The following is a 16,126-nucleotide window of genomic DNA, read 5'->3' as shown; positions in this document are numbered from 1 at the left end:
CCAATGACCCAGCATTATTTTGTTTTTAGCGACTTGTTTCGGCGTGTTGACCGTTGTGTAAATAGGGGGTTACGAAACTCGCTGTCCATTTAAACCCACCAGTTGTCTGGTGCGGAGTGACGCCCTAGTGCCACACACACACACACGTATCACCCTGTATATGGAGTTACTTGTGTAGCGCTTGACTAACACCAATGTAAGATATGCTTGATTTCGGGAAGGATGCTCGGTGTTTTTATTTTGAGATCTTGTTCTGACAAGCTATCGTACTCGCTGCATGCATGCATGCTATGCCGCATACACAATTCTAAACGAAAGGAGTCATGTATGATGTGGACAACATTCAGACGTGCCGATCGAAATTTGTGCGTTTTTGCGAATGGATAGTCTGAAAAATAACAAAAGGACCCAGGTGAGAAAAGATGAGAGATTAATGTTTCTCATGCACTGAATCATTCATTGCAATTGCGAGCAGTCACGTAGCAGCGTCATGACCCATGTCGCATGTCGTATACGGGAGTCAATTTCCCCTTCTAGTGGTCCCATCCCTTGAATATGATGTGGGATGATAAGCTCGCTCGTCGACTGTTTGTATATCTGTCGTGTAAATTTATAAGTTATTTTACTGTAGATATGCAGGTCGGACTCGATCGTGTCGTAAACCAGTCAATCACCTGAATCCTGTCCCCAATACCTCTTTGTGAAATTTGAGTCTATTAGTGAATTCAAGTGAAAACCTTTTGGGGCTTTGGCTGGCTGGTAGTGGTGGAGAGCATGAGTAGCCTAGATCTACAGACCCACTGCACTAGCACTGAGAAAACCTGGCTCTATTTCACTGTTAAAGGGATGGTACAGTATTGGTGGAGATGAGAATTGGGCTTTTAACTTTTTGCGAGATACCAAGAAAACACTTAGTTATACCATTTTAAGAGGAATTCAAAGTTTATTTGATGAAAATCGGGATCGGGTTTGGAATGACTGAAACATCCAAATACGAAGTAAAATATTTCAAAACAAAGCGATCGTGTGGGTCCCACACTTTATTAGAATCGCTCTGTTTTTTATATCTCAGCCATTTCATAACCAATTTTCATCAAATAAACATTTAATTCCTCATGGAATTACATGCTCTTTCATATTTCATAAGAGGCTTCTCATTATCTTACCAAAAAATGTGAGAAACCTGAAATTAGGTCTCAGCCAAAACTATATAATCCCTTTAATGTTACATTTTAGCTACATGTGCATCACCAGATCATGATTTATCATTATTTACATGTATGATTAAAGAATCTACTAGCAATCTAACTACAGAGCTACATGTCAATGATGTAGGCAGAGAATTCTCGCTATCGCCAATGGCAATGACATAAAAAGTACCCAGATGTTGATTTTTAAGCGTCATTTACAGTGCATTATGGGATAGTCCGGTAGCAAAGTCACTTCCGTTCGTACGCGCGTGATACGTGACTAGAGTAAAATATCCCTTTTGCGGCATTGTTAAGGGTTTTTCCAGCTTGTAAACAAAACAGGCAAATTATTTTCAACCATTTCATATATCATAGACAAGATTATTCATTAACGCAATTGTTTTCATAAAAGAAATTTACCATTGACCAACGCAGTTTTCATGATTTACCAGGGCAAAACCCGGCACAATTTTTGCCGATAAGGGCGATATGTGACGTAGTATTTCTGCTTGCGGCACGATGTACAATCCCTATGCAATACGCGCGCGCTCCGCGATCTTTAGCTGAACGCCTTCACATGTCTCGCGAACATCGCGTGAGCGCCAATTCCCATTGCGAAAGCACGTGAAAATAGCGGGCGCACATGCATTGGCCGCAAACAAGATCGCAATTCTGGCGGTGTTGTTGATGTCTTTTTCGTGTTTTTCTGAATTTTTTCGATGGTAACATCCACTTTCCGAACAAAAATGGCGGCCCACATCGGCTCGCGAAAGTTCTATTTTATGTGAGGATATGTTTTCAAAATCCATGAGCATCGGGAAAACGACGAAAAATCAAGTTTCTGGGACCATTATTTCTTGATTGTTATGTTAAGAAGTACCGAAAATTTTATTTTGGATGCAATATGTTGTCATTTAGGTGAGAAAATTTCACTTTCGTCAGAGATCGTGCCCATTTTATCGGTTGGTTTTTGTTGATTGCTAGTGTGTTAGTATATGTGTAGTGTGCATGTAACAGTGCAATGCTGTGTTTAGCGGTATATTACCGTGTATGTTGTACCTGCCGCGAACGGCTGCACGGCCGCTTACTGCCGCATTTACTCTAATGCTATTTACACACACAACCGACTGTATTCTACGTGTACTTCCGGTTTTCTCGACTTGAATTACAGCTTTAATATGATTTGAAATTTCTCCATTCTTAAGAAATTGCTGTTAATATGACTATTGGTTGCTGCTGCGAAGCTGCCATGTGTTGTTCGCACGACAATAAATGAAAAAAAATCTGCAGAAATAGGACCCTTACTGGCATGCGAGACGTGACGAGGCCGCATGGGTGAAGTTTGCGGGTGACAACCACAGCGCAGTACGTGCACGCACAACTTACTAGTAGTGGTAGTAGCACTAGGTACAAGTTGTTGTAGTAGGCCTAGTGCCTACGTACATTTGTACATTGTACGTACTTACTTGGAAGAAGTTGCTTCGGAGACAGGATAAATTTGAGGTCACTGTTCGTTCCCGATTGTGTTCGCGACATTTCGACAGAGAACAAATTAAAAATAGATGGGCATTCTATGACGATATACTGTATTATCCAGGTGGGTGAATATTTTCCAGCATATTTTCAGCGTATGCAGAGATGACTGATCTGTGATGTGCACATCGATCGCATGATCAAGCAGTACGCTGTACCGGTATGTGTTAGCTTATGCGCTGCGTGCAGTAGTGGTGCATGCTAATGCAAGCCCGGCCGCCGGCGTGGACTACAGTGTACGAGTATGACAGGCCTGGCCACTCGCTGGCTCGGGCGGTACAGCGGCCTACTGTACTAGTACCCGTGGTTGGCGCGGCGCTATAGGTAAGGTACACGCACGCGCACGCTAGCGTTGTGCAAATTATGCCCCGCGCCGGAAGTGCCCTTGCTACCAAGTGCACTAAATCTTGACGAAAAAGCCACATCCGGGTACTTTTTACGTCATTGGCGATAGCGAGAATTCACTTTGCTTTCAATGGTTTTGACTTGTGCGCCGATTATTCCATGTAGTACCAATGTGCTGTAGCACTATCAGCAAAATACTTCCAGACCTTATCAAGGGAATAGAAATAGCGCATGGCATGATGTGTGGTATTGTAACTTGTACTATAAAGTGCAGTGAACATGAGGTTTCTTTAGATCAGTGATGCCTCTGCGTATGAGCTGCTACTGAGCATATGCTGCACTTACAAATGTACATTGTTGCACAATGGGACACAAGTGCACTATTGTGAGCTTTGATGAATAACAAATAAAAAGAAATGGCACTCTAATGTTAAATCAAATACACGATGAATGATAGACAAACTTCAATGCAATACCATGAGAGTGTTATATCACTTTTGTGCTACATTCTGTCTTATTTCAACAGGGTAGCCCCCATCAGGCAGGTACAAGTGTACTGTTCTTCCTGGGGGCCCTGCACAAGCATAACAGACGACAAAACAATGACATTTACATTGTACACTAAATACAGCATACTGTACGTGGACAGGTACTGTTCTTCCACTGAATTCCATACATACAATCACGCTATAACTATACACTGACATTTATACACATACTAATCAGTTACAGTTTGCATGGAGTAAGACAGCTGTTGGCACTCTGTGGCTGATGCAGTGAATCTTGCAATTCCATGAGTTGCAGCAGCTGATACAAGGAATATATTGACGAGGGAGTAATGGGGTTTACTGGTTTGGCCTTTCCTCCTGGTCTTGAATAATCACTTTCACAGGTCACAGACAGTCGAACAAAATCCCAGAAGATGTCATCCAATCACTGACACTCCTCGCATTATTGAATAAGAAACTGCCCAATTTGGGTTACTAATGGGCTACAAATCCGAATCCCCCTAAAATAACCCTGCCACACTTTGCAATCCCAAAAAGCTATTAGATATTATATACTTGGCTTCAGCCCGCTTCACCAATGATTGTCAGCATTACCAACAATGGTCTATTGAGGGCCCTTTCTTCTAAAATAAGGCTGGAGTGTGTGAGGATAATACAAAGAAGGCAAGGAAACATGGTGCGTCACCACGTTACTCGTATACATGTATACAAGTATGTTTCCTTGCCTTCTTTATATTATCCTCATCCACTACATGCATAGTCGGAAATCATAGAAGGAAGAAAGTGCGCGTAAGGCAATATAACCTTAACAGCTGTCTGACTTTGAATTTCTTCTTTGATATTATCCTTGTAATGAGGTAAGTTAATAGCAACCGCAGTGATATCAATTTAAAGCTTAGTGTCCGGTGAATTCATATCTTCTGTAGTACAAATTGTACCTCTGTCTTTCTTCTCCTCCTCCCTTAATTCCTCTCAAGTCCATATCCTGGTTAAATATGATGTGTTTATAGTGGAAATGTTTTTTTTTTTATTTTATAATTATTTTTCCGTATTGTTATATGTATTATATGTTATCGTAACATCATGCAATTCAGTCGCCTAGATTGCAATATGATTGAAATAAAACCATTATTGAATTGAATTGAATCTGCCCAGAGGCAAAGTAAGATTTTCCTGACATTACATGGCTTTTGTAATGACGCATCACATATTTCATTGCACCAAAAATCATTGTCCACAGCAAGACCCCAGTTTGATTATGGCTCTCTAGTGATCATGAATATACGGTCCACAACTGATTTCTCCTCGTTCAATTTTTGATTTTCTCTTATAGTTTTGCCAATTTGTTGTCCTTTGGTAACATGGTGGTACTGTTTTTGCAATTTCCTCCCTGGTTAAATCAATGTGCAGTAGATGTACAATGTACAAATGTATGTCTTATAGTCTGGCATTTTGAGTGGCAACAGGCTATCGGAAATTAATATTTTGTATTGTGGGACCACTGTTTGTATTAGTGATTGATATGTACTGTAAGTAAACTTTATTATTATTGTCATTTTTGCAGAGATATTACTGTAATTATTGTGATGATGATGGTGGTGATTATCACGATGATGAGAATTATTATTATCATCATCATCATCATCATCATCATCATCTTTATCATCATCATTCTCAACATACGTCTTACGATGATAATGCATTTGATTTACCAAGGAAGTATTACTCTTTAATCATCTTCTTACATGGGTCTTTACTCATTCTTTGTGCGGTTCTTGTAGCTAATGATTATTGTTGGGAGATGGGAGTCTTGGGTAGAATTTTCTCAGCTGAATGATCATTCTAAATGTGGCGGCCTCTCCAGTTGTTTTCACCCATCATTTTAATCTCGCTCTCTTGACAGCTTGTTATTGGGACTGTCGATCCAAGGAGCAAGCGATCCAAAGGAGAGATGCCGTCCCTGAATCCAAGCGGTGGAGGAGATGGCAGAGATGTGATGTGGATGGGAAACCATCACCATGGTATCCCTGATGGAGAGGAGGAGGAGGAGGATCACAACATGCTGTCGTCTCAGGAGCACATCATCCCCTCATCCCAGGTGTCCATGATGTCTGTCGACATGGTGCCCGACTCCCAGCTGAGCAGGCATGAGGAGAAGCCAGAGGAGGAGGGGAAAGCTGGAGAGAATGATTATGATGATGATGATGAGGAGGAGGAGGAGGAGGATGAGGAAGAAGCTGAAGAGGAGGCGGAAAGGTATCAAAGTAACGAGTTGCAAGTTGCCGGTAGTGGCGACAGTCATGACACTTGGGGCATTAAAGTTGGCCAGTCTGATGCAGTGTTGGCATGTAACCATGACGACGAGGAAGGGGAGGATGGAGTGTCAAGCACGTCAAAGGCCACGCCCACCCTGAAAGCATTTGACTCTTCCTTGACAGTTCTCCTTGATGATGACGACGATGAAGACGAGGCTGAAAATGGATCTGAGGCTGACATGCATCACTCGTCCACACGATCTATGCAGAGCATCCAGTCCGGTGTTTTTGCCGGCGTCCCGTCCACAACCAAAGCCGGAGGGTCACGGCACAGCCAGAGCCGTAGCATCGGGAACCATCTGCATCACAACTCCACCAACAGTGCAGGAGCAAGGACCAAAGGGGTGGGTACCAGAGGTCCCACAAACGACAAACTCGAGCCCATTCTCACAGAGAATCCACATCGCTTTGTCCTCTTCCCAATCAAGTACCCAGACGTATGGAAATTCTACAAACGTGCCCAAGGTGAGACATGAAATTTACGGTATTTAACGTGAGAAATAGAAAATTCATTTTGATTTTTTTCCCCCATATGGTATCATGCAAATTTGTTTTATTTTGTTTTGTTTCGTAAAATCATAATATTTGAAGAATGAGGGGTACACTTCTGAAAACCAGGGCAATATGGAAAGGTAACCATCATAATTTTTCAATAGCACATATTGAGACCCACCACAGAGCCCTCACAATGCTCCGTTCAGTACCCCGTTGAATTACAATTTCTTTTTTCTCATCTGTGTGCCATCACAGCATGAGCAGACAGCATGTGAGCTGCTAGTCTTGATTTTCAGACACCACGATCATCAGGATGCACACACACTGCATGCTCATATTCTTTCCAGATACACACACAAAAATAAGACTTGGATTGCTCAAGTAGTATAGTTCCTTATGCTTCAAATAAATATCTCTAGAAATTTTAATGTATACATTATGATAGTTTTTAGTGCATACATGAAATAACAATTGTGATAAATGTACAGGGGTCTACATACAGTTGATGTACATGTACAATGTGGATCAAAACTTATTATGACAGAACTTGTGTCAAATTTGTGGTGTGAAAAAAGGGACTACATGTGGAGTATAACCTTGAGTGTAGTACCACATGTTGCATAGCAATTGTGAGAATGAGGTAGAGAAGTGCACCAGCAGACAGAACATTGTGCACAAGGTATACCCAAAGTCTGGTGTCCAGACCTTTCTTTGAATAGCAACCAAAGATGTGTTTTCATATTGCTATACATTACATACGGTACGTACAAGTGTACGTAAGATTTTCAGGAAGGATCCTTGAATTATGTATACATTTTTGTAGGACTCTGCAATATCAGACTCATGTCTTCAGATGTTGAGGCCAGTGTGAGGAGACTCGCGACTCTTCACATTGTCACAATATATTCACAATTCAAATCTTGGAGATATAGTTACGAATGTAATAGTAGTACATTGTATACATATGTATGCTCACCTTGTCATGATTGTTGATTGAATTGACCACAGATACAAGCAGGTACAAAATATCTTGTAAGTGCTGTCTTGTCAATTAAACTGAACTAAGAGCAAATAGTGCACTGTGTTTTTCACTTCTTTAAAAATTTGTCACATAGATGTCCATGCATGATCTTCTCTGTGTAGACGATTTAGTATTCTCATGCATTTTGTGTTTCCTCATATCATCATCTGCAGCCTCATTCTGGACTTGTGAAGAGGTCGACCTTGGAGAGGACTGGAAAGACTGGAGGACTCTGAAAGTAAGCCGTCACCCCTGTTCCTGACCTTTGACCTCAGAATCAGTCTAATCAAAGCTCAAATGCAGTGCAGGAAGCACTCTCAAACAAACCAGTGTATATGCAGTGCATTGATGGATAGAGTTGATGCAAAATGTATAAAACTTTGTGCTATGTGTGTGTGTATGTGTGTGGGATACAAAGTGCCCTTCCTCTTAAATTTTGTAATGCCCCAAATTTTCCCAGTTGATTAGCAAGCACACATTAAAATGCATGTATGGGACCGAGTGGAAAATAACATCAAGATGCAGACATCCTTTATTGAATACAGTTTTTTTCCTCCTTTAAATTATATGTTAAACTGATGTACTCTTGTTACCAAAGATATGATTGCCACCAGTCACTGCAAGGCTCATTGAGACACCTATGTGTAACTTCAAAATGAAATAGAATCGTCTTTTATTGTCCTCTTCATCACTCTTCTGTGTGTTCATCTCTTCTTTTACATTCTCTTCTCCTCCTTTCTCTCTCTCTCTCTCTCTCTCTCTCTCTCTCTTTCACTCTCACAGCCTCAAGAGCAACATTTCATCACCCACGTGCTCGCTTTCTTCGCCGCCAGCGACGGCATCGTCAACGAGAACTTGGTGGAGCGATTCAGCCAGGAGGTTCAGATACCGGAGGCAAAATGTTTCTACGGCTTCCAGATTATGATGGAGGTAACTATACCCTGATAATGTCATTGTCAAACTGGGGAGATAGAGCTGGCTTCTTTCCACCTCCATGGTCCTGTTGACATGCATATATTAAAGGCACATAGACCCGGTGGTTTAGTTGAATGCGTACACGGGCGCACAGCGCAAGATTCCTATTGAGACCTATGCTATCCACTCTTCTTTAGCGCTTACGCTTTGACCCATTTCCATGAGTCCGAAGAAGTCCGATCCACTGTAGTCAGTGGTCTGATCACAGTTCGGCTCATGATTCAGCTGACGATGACAGCTTTAGCAAACTTCTTCTGTGACGCCGTACTAAGAAGCACGCACCCTGGCATCACTACAGACTGCGTGATGCGCAGAGAAGACAACGAAGGCAACGTTACCTAGCAACACCTACGCGCTTTTCTCTTGATGACAGCTCAACTTCGGCAATCTTGCAACTACTGGGTTTATGCACCTTTAAAGAAAGAAATATCTCCCTTATTGCTCTCGGGAACATTCCACTAATGATTGTTCATGTGGGAGTGTATGGGCCAGGCCAGCCCTGATGTTGTGAAGCATTCTAATGTCGTTCCTCTCCTTCTTTGTCCCAGAATGTCCATTCTGAGATGTACAGTCTTCTGATCGATGCCTACGTGAAGGACCCGGGAGAGAAGCACAGACTCTTCAATGCCATTCAGACAAGTATGTACACATGCATTGCACACAGTTGTATCGCTGGCTTATTTGTGTTGATTTGTGTATTTATCACCCAGACGTTCATTTTTATTCTTTCTTTTTTGCTGCATGTGCTCAAAAGAAACAACAAAAGGGAAGAAAAAAAAATCTAGAGATCACATTTCACTTTTGTTTAGGTGGGGGAAAGAGAATAGTTGCTAGATCTCATATATGGATCTTCAGCTGTGATTTTTCTGTGAATTGGAAGGAGACAGATGCCTATTCCTCTGTTACTTTTATGACTTTTCTCCTCTTTGTACGTTTTTTCCACATCTACCATGTGATTGGTTTTACCCTGCATGTGTCCAATAACCTCCTTTTGATGAATTTCGTTTCTTTCCTTTCTGTTTCCATTCTGATAATAAAAGTGATCCATTTTCAATGATGGTATGAGGTTACAACATATTCATGTGGTATTATCGATACTTCTGCCTTGTGAAATGTAAAAAACTGCAAGAGAAACATAGCATCTGGAGTTTAATATGCATCACCAATATTCTCCTCTGTGTCCAGTGCCCTTTGTGAAGAAGAAGGCAGACTGGGCGTTGAAGTGGATTGCCTCACAGGAGTCTCCGTTCTGCGAGAGACTCGTGGCGTTTGCCGCCGTGGAGGGCATCTTCTTCTCGGGCTCGTTTGCTGCCATATTCTGGCTCAAGAAGCGGTGAGGAACTGACACGTTCAAGGACATTAATGATGGTGGTGACGGTGGTGGTGGTGATGGTGGTGTTGGTGATGGTGAAGGTGGTGGTGATGGTGGTGATGGTGGTGTTGGTGATGGTGAAGGTGGTGGTGATGGTGGTGATGATGGTGATGGTGGTGGTGGTGATGGTGGTGGTGATGGTGGTGTTGGTGGTGGTGGTGGTGGTGATAGTGGTGATGGTGGTTATGGTGATGGTGGTGGTGATGGTGGTGGTAGTGATGGTGGTGGTGATGGTGGTGATGGTGGTGGTGATGGTGGTGGTGGTGGTAGTGGTGGTGGTAGTGGTGGTGGTGGTGGTGGTGATAGTGGTGATGGTGGTTATGGTGATGGTGGTGGTGGTGGTAATGGTGGTGATGGTGATGGTGGTGGTGGTGGTGGTGATGGTGGTGATGATGGTGATGGTGGTGGTGGTGATGGTGGTGGTGATGGTGGTGTTGGTGGTGGTGGTGGTGATAGTGGTGATGGTGGTTATGGTGATGGTGGTGGTGATGGTGGTGGTAGTGATGGTGGTGATGGTGGTGGTAGTGATGGTGGTGGTGATGGTGGTGGTGATGGTGGTGGTGATGGTGGTGTTGGTGATGGTGAAGGTGGTGGTGATGGTGGTGATGATGGTGATGGTGGTGGTGGTGATGGTGGTAGTGGTGGTAGTGGTGGTGGTAGTGGTGGTGGTGATGGTGATGGTGGTGATGGTGGTTATGGTGATGGTGGTGGTGGTGGTAATGGTGGTGATGGTGATGGTGGTGGTGGTGATGGTGGTGGTGATAGTGGTAGTGGTGGTGGTGGTGGTGGTGACAATGCTAGTGAAAGTCTGTGAAAGTGTGGATGATATCAAGATATGATATGGTGTTAGAGGTGTTGTCCTTATGGATGGAGGTTATGATTATGCTGATGATAAGTATGGCAATTGCAATATGAGGATTAGTGTTATGACTGTTATGAGTATGATGGTTAAATAATGGTGTTCATGATTAAAGCCCAAACAAAGTTCTGGTACGCCTGCAAAAGTTGTCAAATTTCGCTCCCAAATGTGAACGTATGCTTAGGAAATGTGCAGGATAACGATGTTATTACAAGATATTCGATGGGTAACGACGAAAATGCGAAATATTAACCAAAAAGGTTCAGTCTCAGTACTTACCGGAACAGGGTCAGGCTAAATTCGGACTCGGAGATAACTCGGCTTCGCTTTGACGGTGGGATGAGTTGTAATGGTTGCCCCTCTGATTGTACAGTTGTCCTATGGGAGCGGACTGTATAAACTAGCGCTTTGTGTTCTGGCTACTCGCAGTAATGGTTCGAGTTGTTACAACGCGCGCATCAAAAACCTCTTTTGCGCGCATGCAAAATTAATGTGCGCCTATCAAGCACCTCTAAAACAATCAAAGGCGCTTGATAAACAACAACAAAAACTCCAATGACCGCGCGTCTCATCAACTGAGGACTGCGCGCTGTCAGTTTTGTTTTCTTTTGTACAGGATTACGTTAGCATGCACTTTCCTCTCCATTTCCTTTCCTGTCCATTCAGTTAGGCCTCACTTGGTATTATGCAGTGGCCAGTAGAATGTGGCGATCACTTACTGCGCGTGAATTGTCTGAAGTAGGGTCGAATTTTCCCCGAGACCGAGTTAGTCTGGAGCCTTCTGGAATAAAAGTCGGTTTTCCTACTATTATTATTTTTCTAAAAATACTCCAAAACGATTCATCATTCCGGCAAACTGCGTCAGCCAGGTAAGTTTCTAAGTGGACTCTTTCGATATATTGCAAGCAAAAATGAAATGGTGCTAGACGGGTTCTCAAGCAATTACCGAAACTTAGTTTTCACTTTAACTGATGGCAATGAGAATATAGTAAGTACATAAGTACCCAAAGTCATGTTAAATCTACAGTCATATTGATTTAGTGAACAGCCTCACTAGTAGCCACTGAGAACTTCTCAAGAATTGGTGATGCTTGAAGTAGACCAAAATGAAAGAAATCATTATGATGATGTTGATAGTGAGTTTCATATTTTCGCTATGACAGAGAATTAAAACAATGGTACATGTATGTGTGACTTCAATCTGGTAATACACTAAGGTTTGAATATTTGGGCATGTTTCCTCTGCAGTGGACTGATGCCTGGTCTGACGTTCTCCAACGAGCTCATCAGTCGGGATGAGGGTCTCCACTGTGATTTCGCCTGTCTCCTCTTTTCCCATCTCATCCACCACCCCTCCCAGGCGCGCGTCCTGGAAATCGTCGGGCAGGCAGTCACGCTGGAGAAGGAGTTCCTCTTGGATGCTCTACCCGTTGCCCTCATCGGGATGAATTCGAAACTGATGTGCCAGTACATTGAGTTCGTCGCAGATCGCCTTCTGGCAGAATTGGACTGCCCAAAGGTAGTGTATTTGAAGAGAAATGAAAAAGAGCATCTTTTGTTTTTGTTTTGAGCTTTTTAAAGGGCTTTTGTAGGTAATTGGCTGTTGATTATAGAAAAATTTGCTCCAAATATTCTGCAGATAGTCTTTAAAAAAAGTAATTAATTTTACCAAAAGCTTAGTTATAAATTTTGTCAATCTCTTTTGCAGGAAGAGTAAAATGCCTACACAAAGAAATCAATCCTCTGATAAACAGTGGAAAAGGCCCCACTCCCCTCATTCCACCATCAAATCCCCCTTAAAACCACAACCACCACCACCACCACCACCACCACCACCACAACAACAACAACAACAATAACAACAACAACAACAATAACAACAACAATAATAACAACAACAACAATAACAACAACAACAATAACAAATCCAAAGCAAAACATCAAGAGATTTTAAGAAAAATATGGACATAGCTTGGATGTGATAATGAGCAAACTTTATTGTACAACATGCAATGCTTGGATTAAGTTTTGAGATCTGTGCAATCACACAACACAAGCTTTTGATATCATCATGCGGTTAAATGGATATCACCACAAAGACGTGGCTTGTCACTGTGCCACACAAGCTTCCCCTTAGAGCATGAATTAGTTTCATAGTACCCATTGAAATGTTTGTTAGTCATGATAGCCAGTGTGGAGATTTTACTCTTTTTTTTTTTGGGGGGGGGGGGGAATGAGTTCTGAAGAGAACTGGGCACAGTGCTCGGGAAGGAACGTCATCCTTGGAAAGAGCAACCAAGCAGTTCAGACAAGAACTAGTACCATACATTGTGCTCCATGAAATTGCTATCTGCAATTAATGTACACCCTGTTGTCATGCACGTTCCAACCTTCAAACAGCATTTGAAATACCATACATAATTATTTATGTCACCCTTTACATTCATGTATCTGAGTGCTATCTAATTCCTATCTCTTATCTTTGTTGTTGACCTTACCCCAGATCTACGGTGTTGAGAACCCGTTTGATTTCATGGAGAACATCTCTCTGGAGGGGAAGTCCAACTTCTTTGAGAAGCAGGTCGGTGAATACCAGAGGATGAACGTCATGGCTCCAGATGAGGTTCGTCACACCTTCACACTGGATGCAGACTTTTGAGGGGGGGTATTCTCCCCCCCCCCCCCCCCCCCCCTCCATGACACATCCAACAATGGTAAGGGATACCTAACTTCTAGTAATTGAATCAGCAAATTTGAAAGCAGTGGTTCCCTCTTGCATCAAACTGTCATGGCTGTCGTGAGTGGGAATCGGCTCATCGCAACTTGAAGTTGACTGCATCACTCTTTTCTCGACTTCAAGTGTGACACTTATGGAGATCCTCAGAGTGGAATTATAGAGTGAAACGTTGAGGATGTATCACAAGTGTCAACCCATCTTCCTTGCCAGACTTCAAGTCCTTCTTAGGAGTCTCGTCTTCAAGTTGTTTTCTTCTTATCTTCAGATGCAAAGCCAGGCATTGACTGCTTGATGAAAGAGGTCTGTAATCAGTGCTTGTATCTTATTGAGGAAAGCAAAGTTTCCGATCTCCAAATCTCACCAATTCATGGTGGGGGAAATGAGGTAGCGAGATGTATGAGATCATGGGAGATCTAGCATCTTATTCACCTCCATCAGAAGACATCTTCCTACATTGCTGAGTAGGAGAGGGAAAGCAGGGCAGACATGTGAGAGAGGGAGCTGTGCCAGTAAAGACGTAGTCCTTGATAATCACTCAATGATTAGAAGGACTCCAATGGAAAGGGGTCTGCAGGGTAGTTGATGGTGCTTCAGCCTATCTTATCTTAGAAACCACACTTCTGTGCATTTGTAATTGTATCTTTTTGATAGTAATTGCTAGCACTCATTGCCAGTCTTTCATGCAGTAGAATCTAAACTTCCTTTTTCCATTAGAGCCATGTATACTGTTATTCTGCTCACATGCCATCTCCATTCTTGGTTGCATAAGTTTCAGGGGGGAGAGGGGGGAATTTATAACCCAATCTTCCAGCAATGCATTTAAGAAGATTACAGTCTAGCTGTCTCAAATTGACACATTTTCTTTCATGTTTGTCTGATTTTGTGCAGATTTAATCAGTTTAACAAGTTCCATCTATTTTTTTTTTTTCCAGTATGAGATAAACAGTAAAATTCAGTGTTGCCATTCTGTGGCAAAATTATTCCAAGACTGGAAAGGTAACAAAAAAGAAAGAGAAGAAACAAAAATGAAACAAAAAAGATATATAATATATCTGCAGCAGTTCATCTATTGTATAGAGGTGATCTATTGTACACTGTAAAGGGTATGCAATGCAAGAGAAGGAGCTGCAACTGTTATTTCTGCTGATCTTACTGTGGGACATATTATGCAAATCTCTTTCAAACTATGTGAGTGTTGTAATGTTTATTGAGCCAGTCTCTTGGACACTTTGTCGCGTGTGGTAAAGTTTAAGGAAGGATTTAGCTTTCTAGAAGTTAAGCTGAAATTATTGAATACCAGTGAGATGCAATCTAGCTATTGGGGATCTGTATTTATCTTTGATACTTGAATTTGCTGATTTCTAGATTACTATAAAAAGAAAGAGGATGGTGGAGGATTCAGACATGTATTCAGCAATGGATAGAAAAATGATTTGCACAGCTCTTTGGCAGCTGTGTAAATTCTTCAGGATAATTGAAAGCACCAAATCAGTGGTTGCTGGCAGAAAGATGTTTTGTATCAAAGTAATTTAATGTATTTGTAGAGTGTCATAAAATACTTCTAAAACTTCTTAAAAAATTAAATGTTAGATCTCCACAGAATGAGAATTAAGGATCCATTAGAAATAATTATTCCTTTTGCAGAAGGATTAAATACCTGATGTTCTGTACAATGCTGCCAGTCACTGTTAACTCTAATGTAAGATGACCAACAAAAAAAAAAAAAAAGAAGAAGAAGAAAGAAACCCAACTCTTTCTAGTATTGTATATCATAGTAATTCTGTTTTTTCTCCATTATATACATTTTTCTGGTTTAGAGTATACATGCCCATGTTACCCCCCATGGTGGTGGTAACATTCTTCCCAAAGAGGCTAGAGATGAAGATGATAATTTCATTTATAATTTGGTAGAATAAACCCTGGCATAGTGGATAAGACTTCGGACTTAAAGTCAGAGATCACAAGTCGGAATCCCAGCCAATGCCTATGTCCTTGGACAAGATGTTTTTGTCCAACATGTCTCTCTTGACCCAGACGTATAAATGGGCATTCCAATAAAGCAGTGGCAACACTAAAGAGCCTACTCTGGATAAAAAAAGACCATTTTATTATTGCTATATTACTATATTCTCACCCCACACCCCTCCATCTTTAGTGGCTGAACTGAAATAGTAGAGGTAGGTAAGCTGAAATTGCAGGGGAGCTGAGCCAGTCCTTACTTCTAAATCCGGCTGAGGGGATGGGGAAAGTTTCCCGGTTGTGAAAGTAAATCCTTGTTAAGTGTTCACAATTTGTATGTATTCAATAGTGAGGTAAGGAAATTCTATTAGGCTTGTGCTTTGCTGTTCAAGCCATCAGCAGTTTATTCTAAGTCAAATGCATACCATTCGGATTCCACCATGGCTGCTCATTTAATAGACAAAATTTTGTTGGATCGGGTCTTGTGCGAGAGAGCTGCTTCATTTGATGGGGCGGACCAGTATGGACCGACGTACCTTTATCTCTCGTCATGCAGCCAGCTTCTGTTGTAGAATCATGGTGTACTTGCTTTTAATAGCGTAGTAGTAATGCGTATGTCACATTTTTGCCATGTTTTTTTGGTTGATTTAGATGTAAGTGATTCATACCAGCAGTGCAATAAGAAATGCCAAATGAGAGAGTAGTTTAGGTGTAGAATCAGAGCGAGGAGAAGTCAACTGCCTAGTGATTGCATTTGAAGACTTCTCTCCTGTATTATAAAGATTTTATCGTCCCTCTTAATGCATACTTAGATGA

General features: G+C 41.8%; 1 protein-coding gene across 1 annotated transcript; it reads left to right on the top strand.

The window, feature by feature from the left end:
• The first annotated feature begins 305 nt into the window (after positions 1-305).
• LOC139744288 (ribonucleoside-diphosphate reductase subunit M2 B-like) lies at positions 306-13,273 on the top strand. Its single transcript, XM_071654733.1, has 8 exons — positions 306-412; positions 5,481-6,357; positions 7,582-7,646; positions 8,192-8,338; positions 8,932-9,022; positions 9,569-9,716; positions 11,863-12,133; positions 13,118-13,273. Exons 1-8 carry the CDS (start codon positions 380-382, stop codon positions 13,271-13,273), a joined length of 1,788 nt encoding a protein of 595 aa, XP_071510834.1. The 5' UTR covers positions 306-379.
• Positions 13,274-16,126: the final 2,853 nt, after the last annotated feature.

The sequence above is a fragment of the Diadema antillarum genome, unplaced genomic scaffold (genome assembly GCF_040938485.1).
Source record: "Diadema antillarum isolate AM-2024a unplaced genomic scaffold, OU_Dant_1.0 seq00001153_RagTag, whole genome shotgun sequence".
Classification (NCBI taxonomy): Eukaryota; Metazoa; Echinodermata; class Echinoidea; order Diadematoida; family Diadematidae; genus Diadema; species Diadema antillarum.
The sequence above is the reverse complement of the archived record's forward strand: the minus strand, read 5'-3'. Positions and strand labels throughout refer to the sequence as shown.